This window comes from Myxine glutinosa, chromosome 2 (assembly GCF_964187855.1).
Source record: "Myxine glutinosa chromosome 2, kmMyxGlut1.1, whole genome shotgun sequence".
NCBI lineage: Eukaryota > Metazoa > Chordata > Myxini > Myxiniformes > Myxinidae > Myxine > Myxine glutinosa.
In genome coordinates, this window is record NC_136262.1 from 85,735,242 (window position 1) to 85,752,373 (window position 17,132).

Below are 17,132 nucleotides of genomic sequence, written 5' to 3' on the forward strand. Positions count from 1 at the left end.
TGTTCCAGCACTCCTTCCCAATTTTTCATTTCTGTTTCACGATTACCAATATGCACTCCAAGATATTTAACCCCATCCGTTCTCCAGACCAGGTTATGTGGGAGTGAAGGTGGTGATACACAAGAGAGATTGCTTTTACCACACCATAATGCTGTACTTTTATTCCAATTGATCCCACCGGAAGAGGCTGCAGAGAAATCTCGCATACAACGTTGTAAAGCAGAGATATGATTGGAGCTTCTAATCAAAACACAGACATCGTCAGCATAAGCTGTCTGCACAAATTCTGCTCCTTCTATACTTCTCATTCCCTGAGGTATTCGTTGTCTAATAAACCGAAGGAGTGGTTCAAGGGCGACTATATATAAAAGCCCGGAGAGGGGGCAACCTTGGCGAATACCCCGTTGGAAAGGAAAGGGAGAACATAACCTATTGTTGATCTTTATCATACATTGAGTACACAGGAGTTTCACATAAGAGTTTAAAGTTTCACCAAACCCCATTCCTTTCAGGACAGAAAAAAGGTACTTGTGGTCAATACGATCGAAGGCCTTAGTTTGATCAAGAAACAGCAATCCAAAATCATCACACAGGAAATTATTGCATGAAATTACATCTCTTACCAAAAAAATGTTATCATAAATAGATTTTCCAGGCACACAATAGGTCTGGTCCGGGTGTATAACTGAACTGATCACAGTCTTCATACGATTAGCAAGTACTTTAGAGAGAATCTTGTAATCAACACACAATAAGGAGACAGGTCACCAGTTATCAACCAGTTGAAGATTCCCAGCTTTTGGCAGCAAACAAACCACTGCTCGTCTACAAGACATTGGAAGTTCTCCGACACGTATGCTTTCATCGAATACATCGAGTAAGTCAGGTCCCACAAGGGCCCAGAAGGTCTTATAGAATTCTGCAGGCAGGCCATCTATTCCAGAAGCTTTCCCGTCTTTCAGGCTCCGCACAGCTGCTTCAAGTTCCTCAGCCAAAATTGGGGAGTCAAGCATGCATCGCTCGTCCTCCTCGACACTCGGAAGCCCAGCAATTAACTCTTGTATCACCTCATTGTCCACGTTCTGAGGAGAATACAAGTTAGAATAGAACCCTTTCAGAGTACACCTGATCGCCTGCTGGGAGGTCACCAGGGACCCATTGAGAGTGAGTAAAGTATGAATTTGTTGTGACCCTTTGACGGAAGACTCTAACTTAAAGAATTCTTTGTTTGGCATATCCAGAGTTAAATAGCTCATTCGCATTCGGACCAAGGCACCCATCGCCGGTTGCCGTACCGTTTCCGCTAGCACTGCTTTCTTTGCCAATATTAGTTGGTCATGTGCACCTCTCCCAAACTCGTCAATATTCTGTTCTAAGGATACAATTTCAGATTTTAACTGATCGATTGATATTGATTGGATTTTAGTGGTGTATGCACTATACTGTTGACAGAAGTTCTTAATTTGGGACTTTGCAATGTCCCACCACAGCCGGAGACTATCATACTCAGGTCTGGAGGAGCGAATTTTTCTCCCACACGACGCGAAAGGCATCATTAAATTTCTTGTCATGTAAGAAACGAGTATTCAAAGACCAGTAAGCACTACCACCTGGTGGAAAGGGTAACTTAAAGGACATTGAGATTAAACGGTGGTCTGTGAATCCAGTTGGTAAAATTTTGGAGGCAGACACCACATTCAGCATTGGCTTGTTCACATAGAATCTGTCCAGCCTTGCCATTGACATAATACCATCATTGCATCTACACCATGTATAACAGCGTGAGAGTAGGTGTTGTGATCTCCACACATCCTTAAACCGAAAGATGTTGAGTGTGTCCTCTAGAGCTTTCATAGAGGCAACATGAGGCTCGTGACCATTCCTATCAATCGACGGACAACTCATGCAATTAAAGTCTCCCGCGATACAAATAAAAGCTGTTGCGTCCAGAGTTTTTACAAAATCCCGTAGAGTGGAAAATAAGATTTTCCTCTCCATTTGGGTCACACAATGCATAAACATTCACTCCTATAATCTTTTGGGTTTTGTAAAGAAATTCTACGAAGATCAAATGCCCTTTATAGATTTCTTTAAATGAAACCTGTTGAGCACAAATCTTATTACTTAAGCAAATGGCAACCCTGGCCCCAGGTGTAGGGAACCCACTTATATTAGCCACCATTGCCCCTTAAAAAGTTTCCCCCAATTGGCTACTTGAGCACTAGTAGCATGGGTCTCTTGTAAGAGAATAATGTCAGCCTTTTCTTTTCCAACCGCTTGAATGGTTTGCACCCTCCGTAAAGGGGCACGACTCCCATTTATATTTAAGGATACAACATTTAGTTCCATAGTTGATTATTCTGGGGGGTAAAGTTCTCTTCCTCATTTAATTCCTTATTTGCCTTCGTGATGGATTTCCTCAGCCGTTGAAACTCAGGTTCGGAGATTTCCACATGATCGCTCCTTTGCAGCAAAGGTTTTGCGGCTGCAAGGAAGGCCTGAATATTAGGAAAATGATCCTTAATTCGTACATGCCGTTGTCTGAAAGTTTCCTTCAAAAATCTAACAATATTTTCTTTTGGGATTCCAAAAGGCTGTTCTTCCTCCTGAGGGGAGGAAGCCCTGTCAACCATTGCCACTGGCTCCTCATGGCCGATCATTGTCTCAGTTGTTAGAATTCCCTTAGTGACGCTAGTAATGAGTTCCTCCTGAACCTGCACAGAAACACCTGTTCCATCCCCATCTGCCTTGGTTTCCTCACCCTCTTTATCCTCATGCCTCATTGCAATGGGGGAGGGAGGAGTCGTTATTAGCGGTAATGGGTATTTTACATTCCCCATTAGAATTGATATGGTCATCAGTAGGTTGTTCGGTTCCGCAGGTTTGATTGCAACCTTCAGAAAAAAAGTTCCCCTTCATCCTGAGCAGGTGGTATAATGTCAGCCATAGTTTCACCACCTTGCTGACCTTCATGTGAAGGACTATCTGAACCGTTTAGACTGGTTTCTGTCTGCACCACCAACACTTCACCACCTTTATCCTCATTCCTCGTAATTAAAAGTGACCGTTTCAAATTTTTCCGAGACGCCGCATCTACAATCTGCTGCTCCTCACAAATCATTCCCTCTACAGGTAGAGGCTTCTCCCTTACATTTGCTGACTCATCGGTTGCACGATGGCCAGCTGTACTGGATGACTCATCGCTTACACGACGCACCTCCGTATCGGTCTCATCAGCACCACTCTTAGCCGTACCTTGATGGTCCGACGTAGATTCCTGCACTGAAGGCGAAACATCTATAGAATCATCCGTAGTGGTCACGGGGGGAGCTGGTCCGGCTGCTGTGGCATACGTTTTCTCCCCATCAGGACAATACTGCCTAGTGTGTCCATGTGCACCACACCCGTAACAAATCAACCTCTCCGTTGCCGCAAAAATCGTGTGCTCACGTTTTGACGACTTAAACATGAGAGAGACATTCAATTGCGTCAAACCATCCTTCAAAACAACATCACAAAACCGTCTAAACGTTTCGATATGCTTAAGCTTCCCGTCTGTGGTGCGAATGGAGGCTTTGATAAATATTCTCGACACTCGACACCACACCACCTCAGGGGCGGATCCAGGAATTTCAAGACAGGGGCGCGCATGAAACTATAGCGCTGGGGGGGAGGGATAAAGGGGGATCTGGGGTCCCCCCCCCGCACCCCCCCCCCCCCCCCCCCAGGGAATTTAAAAAAATTGATCGTCAGAAACGGCATTTCGTGCGTTCTTGGAAGTTTCTGCAGTTCCGTGTGTTCTTCCCTGGTCCAACAGTTCAGCAGATTGGCACCACCTGCACCCTCATCCTAGATCGAAGGGGGGGGTGCAGCCCCTGCACCCCGCCCCCCCCTGGATCCGCCCCTGCACCTCGACTGCAAAGCGGTGTCCCCAGTTGTTGTAGTACTGGGCAATTGTAGTAGTTGGTGGTGTCTTAACTTTTAAATATGGATCTTCCAAACTACAAACAGTTATGTGTGCCTTGTAGAGTTATCTGTCTTTGATGTGAAAATGTGTGCAAGATGTGAAACTTTGAAATGCTTGTTTGAAAACTGGCCTCTTGGGGTCGTAGTATTTATTTCGAGAAATCTCTCAATCCAGCAGGGTAGCTGGATTCATTCACAATGAATCATCTACTCTTCGAGGGCCACTTCCGAAATTTTGTATAACCTTTCCATTGTGAAGTGCCCACAAAATGCCATGATTAGTGGTAATACTAACCTTCCTTGCTAGGGACAGTAATGTACAGTTAATTTTGCCATTTGCAGTTGAGTAATGGACTAAAGCACAACACAAGAAAATTTGCAAACAGGATTTTATGAATTTGAGTATGCGAAGATATTGAGTGATAAATGCTCCAAAATCGCTTGCTCTTCTAGACCTTCCCAACATCAAAATCTGCCACTTGTCTGAGTTGGATTAATCTCGTAGATCATCTGACTTTCTGCAAAACAGCAAAACACTTTCCTCACTGTCCACCACAAATTATCAGAGTTAATAAAATTAATTGAATTTGCCCACGTATGCCACTTGTCATCAATGTGTGTAAGAGAAAAAGTCGATGAGCCTGGTTCCTGAAACATCTAATTGTGTTCCTTGATTCACGTCTTTCAGAAAGATTTTGCAGCATTATATTACTGTTTCTTGGATTCCCAAATACATGTGGATTTATTGTCATATTTTTCATGCCATTTGCACTTGAAGTTGACACTTTGCTCTGAAGGTTTCCCTCACTTTATTTGCAATCAAAATGGGCTGTTTATTCTTCCATTTCTATTTTCCATTTGAAATGTTCTTGGAAGTGTTTTTCTTTTTTTATATTGTATTTTAGTATTTTGCAAGCTTTGCTGTCACGGTGCACAGAAAGTAGGCCAAAGGCACTGGGTGTGCTTCCACAACATATTATTTCAAAACATTGTTTTGACTTAAAATGCAAAACTTTGTACTTAACCTTTCCATTCATAAAGTTGGCTTTAAGTGATGACGGGATGGCCTAGAGGTCGGCACACTCACCTTTAAGCTGTCAAGCCTGGGTTTGAATATCGGCCATAGCTACAATGTCTTCAGAAAGTATTCACACCCCTTGACTTTTTCACATTTTGTTGTGTTAAAGCCTGAATTTAAAATAGATGGAATTTAATTTTTTTGTCACTTATCTACACATAATACCCCATGATGTCAAAGTGCATCTTTGATTTTGATTTTTTTTACAAAATAATTAAAAACCAAATGCAGAAATTTACATACAGTTGTGGCCAAAAATATTGGCACCCTTGCGCATTTTTCAAGTAATGCACCATTTCTTCCAGAAAATTGTTGAAATTACAAAATATTTTGGTATCCACATATCTATTTCTTTGGTTTGCATTGGAACAAACGAAAAAAAGCTGAAAAACACTAAATCTTAACTTATCACACACAGAAATCAAAATGGCCCGGACAATATTATTGGCAGCTTTTAGAAGATGTGAGAAATAATTAGATTTCAAGCAGGTGATTCACCTTTATTTGGAATTGAACTCACCTGTGGTGAGTTGCAGGTGCCTGCAATATAAAAATCACGCATTCAACCAGTTTGAATAGAGAAAAGGAGTCATTCTGCTGTTTATGTGTCACTGTGTGTACAGCAATGAGTATGCAGAAAAGAAAAAACAACCAGAAAATCTGAGGAGGTCAGACACAAGATAGTCAAGCATGGACAATCTCAACCCTACAAGTCTATCTCCAGAGACCTTTTTGTTTCTGTGGCCGCCGCACGCAATGTTATCAGGAAGTTTAAGGCCCATGGTAGGCGGCCGGCCAACCGGCAAAAAAGTGCTTTAAAAAAGTGCCGTAGGTATTTTTTGTTAGAAGCTGTCATCCATGCTGCATGTGTTCACAAGACCTTGCTCTACAACATAGGGGTGGATGCCAAGCTCAGAATCGCATTTTGCAGACATACTCGTCAAAACTGACCACTGGTGACCCAAATTACCATTTTTCAAATATTGCTTTATTTTCATCTATAAGACAAGCGCTTTCGAAAACTGTATCATTTAAGGATGTCGAGTAATTTATAAAAGTTTGTTAGCCTTATAAATCCTTGAAATTATATTGAATTACGAACAGATTCTCGACACAAAAACACGTTTTTCTCTAAATTGTAAAAACAGGCCTGGAACAAAAAAATAAAGACACCGTTTTGCCAAACTTGAATGATTTATTAAACTTGATCATCCAAACTGTTTGATAACATACATATTCTACTATTTCTAATTAAATTATTCTTAACTGGCAATTAAATTGACCCCGAAATGGATTTGATATCCCAAATCGCAAAGCGTAATGCTCGATCAATGTGGGTACAATATCGGTTTCACATTTGATATTGTGAATCAACCAACAATACAATGAAAATACTTCCATTTAGTCCTTTTAGAGTTCTTCATTTATATTGATATACGATATTCACATGTATTCATATCCATATAAATGAAATATTGATTGATGCAGTGGATGCAACTTCTACTAGCGAACTTTGTTCATGAATAGCATAGTTCTTATAGACCAGGGGTCAGGAACCTTTTTGACTGGGAGAGCCATAAAAGCCAAATATTTCTAAATATATTTCATTGAGAGCCATATAGTATTTTTAACGTATAATAAATTAAATATGTCTTACTTTTAATGCGACTTCTGGTGCTGCATGGTTTTGCTGATGGCCTTGTAGTCTGGTTCATACGTGGTGAGGTTGAGCTTCATGCAGGCGTTGAGGCTTCCATCAGTTAAACGTGAGCGTAGGTTGGTCTTAATGTTCCTCATATGCGAGAATGACTGCTCACATGCATATGTAGAGCCAAACATGGTCAATACGGCAATACTCACACGCTGCATTGTGTGGTATGTCACAGGAAGCTCGTTCCATGTTTTAAGAATCAGCTGGTCTTCAGGTTGAAGATTTTTCATTTCTGTCCACTTGTGTTCCCTCGCCAGCTCTGCTCGCTGTCGCGCAAGACTTTCCAACTCTCCATTAAGTGACTTGAACTTACTCATTCACATGTCTGATGCCTTCAGGTCAGCAACTTCCAGCTCAAAGTCTCCGATAGAGACCCCGGGGATGCATGTCAGGTCGATTTTGTCCACTGCACACTCATGTGGATGAGTGATGAACTTGAAAAGACCAGTGCGCGCACGAAATTCTCCAAAACGTGCTTTGAATGACTGCAGGAGATTGGACGTAAAGCCAGCTAGCTGCTGGAGATCCAGATGTTGAGTGGAGTCACTTGCTAAGCATGCATCTCTAAATTGTTGCAGTCTTTCAAAGTGCAGAAGACGACCTGTTTCAATGTCCCTGAGAAAGACTTCCAGCTTGCTTTCAAATGCAAACACTGCTTGTTGAAGGGATGAGATTGTATTTCCAATACCTTGCATTTTCACATTGAGCTGGTTCAGATGGCCAGTTATGTCCACGAGATAGTGAAACTGCAGGAGCCAGTCAGTGTTGTCTAGCTCAGGATGCTTGACGCCTTTCATTTCAAGAAAAGTCCGGATTTCACTCAGGCAAGCTGCAAAACGGCTGAGCACCTTCCCCCTTGACAACCAACACACGTTGCTGTGTAAAAGCAGACCGGGATAATGATTCCCAACTTCTTCTAACAGAGCTTTAAACTGGCGATCATTTAAAGCTCGGGCAACAATAAAGTTGACCACTCGAATGACCAGCGACATCACCTCACCAAGCTCCTGGCCACACGTCTGAGCGCAAAGCGCCTCCTGGTGCAGGATGCAATGAAAACATAGGATGGCTCTCTTTTCATGTTCACGGAGAAGTGCTACAAATCCTTTGTTCTTCCCCAACATACAGGGTGCACCATCAGTACAGACAGAAATAAGTTTATCCATCGGTAGTTTTTTTTCTTTAGCAAACTCCATGAAAGACGTGAATAAATCCTCTCCTCTTGTTGTCCCTTTCATTGGCAAAACAGCCAAGCTTTCCTCACGCAGTGTGTCACCTGCAGCATACCTGGCAATTATACTGCACTGAGATAGATGGCTAACGTCTGTTGACTCATCTAACGCGAGAGAAAAGTATGTCCCGGCGTTTATGTCCTTAATTTGTGTTTCCTCGACTTGATTTGCCATCATGATGCTACAATCATGCACAGTTCTTGCTGACAGGGGCATGTCTTTTATTCGTTTGATTATCTTGTCTTTATTTGGGAAGTCATCAAACAGTTCATTGGCCACATCAAGCATGAATGTTTTGGCATACTCGCCATCTGTGAATGGCTTTCCATTCCTTACTATTGCCAAAGCACCCGCAAAGCTAGCGGAATTCCCGTCACCTTGCTTGGTCCACACACGTAGTTGCTGCTGACTCGTCTGCACTCTCCGCTGTAGCTCCTCGCATGCCCTTTTCCTGCTGTCCCCCGCTGGATATTTCGATGCAAATGAAGCATGGTGCGTATCGAAGTGCCGCTTTATATTTGACCGTTTCATCGATGCAATTTTATCATTGCATATTAGACATACCGCAGATCCTGCTCTCTCACCAAATGCAAATTCCTCTGTCCATGCAGCCTGGAATGCACGGTAATCATCGTCCTTTTTTCTTTTCGCCATCTTTTCCGTTACAAGGGTTGAAGCGGATAAACTAGTTGGCTATCTGATAAAATTGATTTCTTCACCTTTACAATGACGCGGACATGCTCGCGAGCCATTGGTTCCCGACCCGACCCACGGGTGACCCGTGAAATTTATCTTCAAAACTAATTTCTGTTTACTTTAAAATGACACAGTATTATTAAGAAATATCACAAGTATTTTAAAATCAGTTCCAAACTGGTTTTTTTTTATTATTTTTTTTTTTTCAACTCAAAATTGTCTGGGAGCCATATGCCGTCACCGGAAGAGCCATATATGGCTCGCGAGCCATAGGTTCCCGACCGCGGTTATAGACGAATCTGTTCGCATAGAAATAATGTATTGTATTTGTATTCAAAATTGTATTTCTATGTCACAGTTCATGAATGTTTATGGTTATTTACTCCATGGTTTGATCAGACGGATTGCAACAGTTCTCTGCATGACAGCCACATGCTGGAGTGCACACCTGTCTCGATACATAGCACTTGCAGTTAGCCCGGAGTTAGCCCGGAGGGGTGAGGGGGAGTTTTGAAGGGGAGGAGTGAGGAGGGAGATTAGAAAGGGAGGGGTGAGGAGGGAGTTTAGGATGGGAGGGGCTTGTGGGGAGTTTAGGAGGGGAGGGGCTTGTGGGGAGTTTATGAGGGGAGAGGTGAGGGGGGAGAATTGAAAGGTTCTTTTCTCTTGAAAGGTTAAAGGGGGAGTTTAGAAAGTGGACAATTGATGACAAACTAACATTTATTACAAACTGGGTTTGTTGTGATTTTCAAGTCAGAGATCCATTTGAAAATGATAGTGGAGGGGTGGAATGAAGGTGAGTTTAGAGAATGTAGAAAGGAAGAACTGCAAGAGATTGAATTTTGTTTTGAAATGGAATGAATTGAAGAGGAAATTGAAAAAAGCCTTTTAAGTAGGAAGAAAAACATCGTGTTGTAATAAACCACTGAATAAAACACTGCAGGGGAAAGTTTAAAAATGTTTGAATAATATTTAAACAAAACTGTGAAAAAACAATCTGGGAAAAGTCCCTGAAGTGAGGATTGAGGACGTGGATTTGATAAAGAAGAAGAAAGGGTTGAATGAGTATAGTGGAAACTAGAATCGGAAAGGTGAGTATTGGCTGGAGATGGAAGGAAGACGTGGAAGAAAAGGAGATAAAGGGGGCAGGGATTTCTTTTTATTTTCTGATTTATAACGATATATCTGAATCAAAAACAAAGGTTCTGTAATATTAACAGCATAATAAAGAATTGTGGAGACCAAATACTTTTGTCAATTTCAACTTATTTTTAGAGAAAATTGTTAGTTATTTTGTGCAAGTGTGCCAATATTTTGGACCACGACTGCATGTATTCACTCCGAGTCAATACTTCATCGAATTGTCTTTGCTTTGGCAGCAATTACAGCTTGGAGTCCTTTTGGGTGTCTGTATCAGCTTTGCACATCTGGATTTTGGGAGTTTCTCCCATTCTTCCTTGCAGATTTGCTCAAGCTCTGTAAAGTTGGATGGGGAGTGTCAGTTCACAGAAATCTTCAAGTCTTTCTATCTATTCTCAATGGGATCAAGTCCAGGATTTGACTGGGACACTCAAGGACTTTCACGTTTTTGTTCTGAAGCCATTCCAGTGTTGCTTTGCCTGGATGCTTAGGGTGATTGTCCTGTTGGAACGTAAATCTTTGCTGCAGTCTAAAGTCTTTTGCACTCTGAACCAGGTTCTCCTCAAATATTTGCCTGTATTTGGCTCCATTCGTTCTTCCCTCTATCCTTACAAGTCCCCCAGTCCCTGTTGCTGAAAAGCATCCCCATAGCATGATGCTGCCATCACCGTACTTCACGATAGGGATATTGTTAGATGGGGGTGGGCTGTGCTCGGTTTCCACCAGATATCGCGCTTTGCATTCAGGCCAAAGAGTTAAAATTTCGTCTCACCAGACCACAGAATATTTCGCCTCACGCTCTGATTCTTTCACGTGCCTTTTGCAAACTCCAGGCATGCTGTTCATGTGCCTTTTCTCAGAAGTGGTTTCCATCTGGCCACTCTCCCACAAAGCATAGATTTGTGAAGCGCTGCAGAGACTGGTGTCCTTCTAGCAGGTTCTCCAATCTCAGCCAAGGAACTCTGTGGTTCTGTCAGAGTGGTCATTGGGTTTTTGGTCACCTCCCTGACCAAGGTACATCTTGCCCCAGATCTATGCCTCCTCACAATTTTAACTTGGAGTTCTCCTGCCATTTCCTTGGACTTCATGGTGGTGTTTCTGCTTTGACATGCACTGTCAACTGTGGGACTTTATATAGAAAGGAGTCTTTCAATTCAATTCAATTGATTGGACATTATTCTTTCTAAATCATGTCCAATCAATTGAATCGGGCACACGTGGACTCCAATTAAGTTGTAGAGACATCTCAAAGATAGCCAAAGGAAATTGGATGCATCTGAGCTCAATTTGGAGTGTCATAGCAATGGGGCTGAATACTTATTGACTCAAGACATTTGAGCTTTTCATTTTTAATTATTTTGGAAGAATTAAAAACAAATTCACTTTGACATTATGGGATATAATGTGTATATCAGTGACAAAAAAATCTCAATTTAATCCATTTTAAATTCAGGCTGTAACAACAAAATGTGAAATTGTCAAGGGGTATGAATACTTTCTGAAGTCACTGTATATGAGCTGTCAACCTTGTGTTTCACAAGCAGGTTGATTCAGCAATGCGTGTGCTGTCCCTTTGATGAATGTTAAATCTGCCGACATTAGTTGGTGGACGTCAAAGATCCCACGCTGTCCTTCACAAAGATTAGGCAACCTAAGGCTGGCACCATTAACAAATTCCACACTCCTACCCTAACCACCAGGGGGCATTGCATCAACGGCACTGCCGTGCCCTCAGTCAACGAAGCTACCCCACATTCTTCTGTTATGTCGGGAAGAAGTTGACTGTGCATGAAATCCTCTTCCTTTTTCTCAGCACAATAAGGATAGTATTGGTACAAAGTGGAACTTCCATAACCTCGCTTTTAAAAAACACTGTGCATCAGATATCATTTAATTGTTAACTTAAACAATGTGCAACTGATAACTAATTTGTTTTTAAAGATGAAAACTATATGAACTCTTCCATTCCACATATAAGCTCTTATATTAGCCTTAGATTAAGAGATAAAAAAATATTAATCAATGAAAAATAACTCGGTATTCCATTTCTTTGCAGCTGCCGAGTGTGAACAAGATGTTCAATTTATTTTTTGGGAAGAGGTGCATTCAGGTTAGGTGTTCCCCCCCCCCCCCCCCCCCCCCCCACTCTATTTGCCTCACATTTCCACTTGTTAATGGCTTTTCTTGTAAGGAAGCCGGGCCATGACCAGGAAATCATTGTACCTTCACTCAGCTAGAAATCTTGGAAATGCACTTTCCTTTTACAGCATGTTATTGCACTGTATATTAATATAGTTTTCTTATGTGAAAAAGAAACAGGTTTTGAGGCAAAGCTCTAAGGCCATGTCAATTGTATAGCCTTATTGTGATGGTTATACAATTGAACATAGGTTTCGTGGAACATAGGTTTCTGGTTTGTGTTTGCATTTAGGAAATGGAATTTAGAGTCGGTCATGTAATATGACATTTGTTCCAAAAAAAATTGAATACAAAAAGTGCAATACATCCACAAAAAGTGGAGAAAATGGGATGAAATGGAACACAGAGTGCTTGAAGATCTCCGCTCAAGCAACTATTATCACCGCAGCCACCACGCCGAAAGTGGATGGGGGTTATTTTTTCACCCCTGTCTGTCTGTTTGTTTATTTGTCTGTCTGTGAGCACGACATCTCAAAAGGTTGTGGACGAGTTATGACAAAACTACATGGATGAGTTCTTAAAGTGAGAAGAACGAGCCGATTCGATTTTGGTTCAGGTCCGGATGGAGATTCGGCCTATCAGTGGGATACAAAATGTAAACTAATCAGCCTGGCAGAGGTATGCTCTCTACCGAGTGCTGGTCTAGTTACTCCCGCCAGGGAGTAATGCATTCCGTCGTGTCCATGTGTGTGTGTGTGTTCGTGTGTTTGTGAACAAGATATCTGGAAAAGTTCTGAACGGATTTGGATGAACGTTGGTGGGATGATTGCCCTTGGGATAAGGAAGAATTGATTAGTTTTTGGTGAAGCTCAGGATATTATTCCCGATCCAGGAATTTTTTGAAGGATATTTTTACCATTGGAAGATAGGGCTCATTTTTTTTTAACATTATCTTCTATATATTCTATATTTAACATTGTGATATGAAAATAGTTTTCATATTTGTTGTAAATGTAGTTTAAACTCGTGGTTATGCGTTAGAGCGGTGTATTTTTTTTAGCAGCGTCGTCTTCAATGTTCATTTTTTTTTCTGATAAAGACATTCTCTCATTTTAAAACCACTTAAGTGTGTATTAGGTTTCCCCCTTTCATAAAATGTATCGTTTGATACGTATAATGCTTTAAAACTGTTTTTTTTGTTTTTTTTTAACCTCAGAAGCGATATCAACATTTAGCTCAGCGAATGTCATTCACAGTGTCAGTATTTGATGAACTTATAAAGACTTAGCTCCAGATTTGTCAATGGCTGAGGTATATTAACAAACGAATAAAACAGATTTGGCAAAATTCCAACTTTTTTTTTTAAAGATCGCATATTCACCCAGGGTTGTGCGAGGCTGAAGAAGAAGAAACCTCGCAAGGGCTTCCCAGACCAAATAAATAATTCTGGTTCTGGCTCTGCGATTTTCAGGTTTATTACTCCCGCCAGGGAGTAACGCATTCGATCGTGTCCGTCAGTGTGTGTGTGTGTGTGTGTTCGTATGTTCGTGTGTTTGTGAATAAGCTATCTGGAAAAGTTCTGAACGGATTTGGATGAAAGTTGGTGGGATGATTGCCCTTGGGATAAGGAAGAATTGATTAGTTTTTGGTGAAGCTCGGGATATTATTCCCGATCCAGGAATTTTTTTTGGAAATTTTTTTTGGATTTTTTTTGGGAAAGATTTTTCCGATTTTACTGCATTAAAGCTTTTATTCTTATTCTTAAATGATGTTTTTCTCCTCTAATTCCGAGATATATCAAAATAAATTCTCTGACAGTTATGGCCTACTTTCTTTTTCATTTATTGTTTTGGGGAGAGGGGACGTTAAACAAAACGTATTATTCCAACTAAACCCACGGCGGGAGTATGCGCTCTACTGAGTGGCGTTCTCGTTTGCCATTGATATTGTTGAGGCTTTGGAAAATGTACCCCTAGAGCAGGGGTGGGGAACCTTTTTCCTGTCAAGGGCCATTTCGATTTTTAGAACATCCTTCGAGGGCCATGCTAAATTATTGAATACATATATCGGACTCACCTAATGCGATGGCTGGAACTGTTTCTCTTTGGCGAGGCGTTTGGTGTCAGGTGGTAGTGATGATGATGCTACTCGCAGCTGGTTTTGCAGGTTTGGGTCAGTCAGTCTTGAGCGGAACTGAGTCTTTGCAAGAGTCAGTTTTGAAAAGAACTGCTCACAGCTGTAGGTCGTCCCAAACAGTGATGCAAACTTCAGTGCATGTCTCCTCAGAATGGGAAAATCCTCAGCACGTACATACAGTTTGTAGAACTCGAGCAAAGGGAGGTTGTTGTACCTAGCTTTGAGCTCGTCATTGCTTTGCAGCTCAATGATTTCGTGTTGTAGGTTGTCAGGCACATCAGCTGGTTCCACATTAAACGGCGTGGCAAATATGTTCAGTTCCCTTTGTTTACTTTTCATGTCCTGGAACCTCTCTCCAAATGCCTGGAGGAGTTTTGCACACTCAGCAGCATATTCAGATGTCACAGCAGGCTTTTGTTCTTGCAGAGTGGGAAAGTGGATAGTGTTTCCCCTTTCCAGTTGCACTTGCCACAGCTTTAGTTTAGCTTCAAATGATTTCACATGTGATTGCAGAGAGCTGAGAAGCTGGTTGGGACCTTGGAGCTTAACGTTCAGCTCTGACAGGTACTTGGTAATGTCCACCATGAAGCCCAAATCACACAGCCACTTGCTATCACTGAGTTCCATGACAGGTTTCCCCTTCATCTCCATGAACTGTTTCACTTCTTCTCTCAGTGAGTAAAACCGTGTGAGCATATTTCCGCGACTCAGCCACCGCACCTCACAGTGGTAAACCAGATCTCCGTACTCTGACTCTAGTTCACTCAGTAGCTCCTTGAACTGGCGGCTGTACAGCCCTCTGCTTTTGATGACGTTTATGGTGGAAACGATAGTTGTCATCACATTGTTGAGCTTCAGGGACTGTGCACACAGATTCTCTTGGTGTATGATACAGTGGCATACAACTAACTCACTTGGATCGAGACTGAGACGACAAATTTCTTTTTTGAACAATGCAGTCAATCCCTTTTGTGCGCCAACCATGGCTGGGGCTCCATCCGTGGCCAGGCCACTTAACTTGTCAAACTGCAGTTCGAATTTGTTCATAGCCAAAACAACTTGCTCAAACAAATCCTCACCTTTGGTGGTGCTATGCATGGCTTGCAAAGACAGCAACTCCTCCCTCGTATCAAACTCAGCTGTAATCCCCCGCACAAAAATGGCTAGTTGGGCGGTGTTTGTTATGTCCGTTTTCTCATCACAGGCCAGAGAGAAAAACTGGAAATCTCTTGCGGTGTCCTTCAGTGTTTTCTCAATATCTTGTGCCATGTCAGCAATCCGATCTGAGACAGTTCTTCGAGAAAAACTGACACTTTGGAACAATTTTACTTTGTCCGGTGCGAGCAGCTCCGCAGCGGCAACAAGGCACTCCTTCACAAATTCTCCTTCTGAATGCGGCATCAGCTTCTTAGCGATTAGCTCACTCACCACAAAACTAGCATGCGTAGTGTTGTCTCGGTCAGATTGTGGTCTTATGAAGACTGCTTGTTGAGCACCAAAACTCCGCCGAAGAACGTTAACTTTATCCAAGCGCATTTGTCCTTTCAACTCGTCCAGTTTAGCATGTTTCGAGCTGTAATGACACTCGAGGTTGGCCTTTTTCATCACCGAGAGCGCTTCCCGACAAACTAGGCATACTGGCTTGCCTTTTACTTCCACAAAGAAATAATCGTTTACCCATTTCTCTTGGAAAGCACGACATTCCGCATCTACCTTTCTTTTCTTGTTAGTCGCCATGTTTGCATATACTGAATGAAATGATGACATGAGATCACGCGATCACTTGACTGTCCAGAAGGTCGCATATCGCAGTTACGACTGTCCGGAACTCACTTGACTGTCCGGAAGGTCGCATATCGCAGTTACGATTAATCGCAAATTAGTTTTAATTTGATGGCAATTATTCTGTTAGCGCCAACATATTTTGCCAACGTCAAATAAATGAATAAGTTCTCAAATGTGCCGTCCGAGGCAGCGTCTGCTCGCCACGTTCGGCATTAGTTGACTCTTACAACACGTGAAAGCTCGCTCCTCTCTGATTGATTGAATCGTTTTTGGCCATAACTTGGTTACCCTTTGTCCAATTAATTTAAAACCTTGAAAAGGAAAAAGGGAAAAATTTAAAATTGAAAAGGAAAAATTTAAAACCTTCTCAGAGAGCCTCCTCAGCGCCGATGAGTCTGGCATTTCACTCAGGCCGACTGGCACGGTCTGCAAGCAGCCATCAATCAACTGGACTGGTCTCCCATCTCTAATGCCTCTGACATAAATTCTTCCTAGGAATTCTTCCAAAGCAAACTGCTCTCTCTCATGCACAGATTTATCCCATCTCGTCTTCAGTTGTCTTACCCTTCCTCCCGTCCATGGTACACTGAATCTTGTGGTGAGGCAGTTGCCCTGAAACAACTTGCCTTTGCATCTTGGAAGGCAAATCCAACTGAAGGCAATCTCAGTTCCTTCCACCAAGCTCGAAACAAGTGTGTTTCTACCCTCAGGAGTGCCAGGAAGCACTATCTCTCCACACTCAAGATTGAACTCTCAAACCTGTCTCCTTCCTCCAAATCCTGGTGGCGTCTGGTCAAATCCGTTTCTGGTGTTTGTTCCCCCTCCATCCCCTCCCTTACCTCAAATGGCGACACAGTTGACACCGCACGTGACAAAGCCGAATGCCTCAACTCTGTGTTTGCCTCAAAATCTTGTGTCCCAAACCCATCTCTCTCTCTGTTCCCACCTTACCCAGTCGAAACAAAACTGCTCCTGGACTCTGTGTCCTTCTCTCCTGACAAGGTGGAGGAGTTTTTGTCAAACCTCGACTCTGATTCTGCAACTGGACCAGATGGCATCAGCCCTCGGGTCCTAAAATCCTGCTCTGCCGCTCTATCTCACCCTCTCTCTGTTCTTTTCACCCTCTCTTTTGCTCAAGGTCATCTGCCAGCATCTTGGAAATCAGCAAACATTACCGCTTTACACAAAAAAGGTGCAAAAACAGATCCTTGCAACTACAGACCAATCAGCCTGCTCCCAATTATCAGCAAAG

At 42.3% G+C, this 17,132-nt stretch overlaps 1 protein-coding gene across 1 annotated transcript in view; it reads right to left on the minus strand.

The window, feature by feature from the left end:
* The window catches only part of LOC144890784 (general transcription factor II-I repeat domain-containing protein 2-like), a 28,179-nt gene extending 12,479 nt beyond the window's left edge, over positions 1–15,700 (minus strand). Inside the window, exon 1 of the mRNA XM_078772610.1 lies at positions 14,310–15,700. Coding sequence (XP_078628736.1) covers positions 14,310–15,700 — 1,391 coding nt within the window. The remainder of the gene's footprint in view (positions 1–14,309) is intronic.
* Between the last annotated feature and the right edge of the window lie 1,432 nt (positions 15,701–17,132).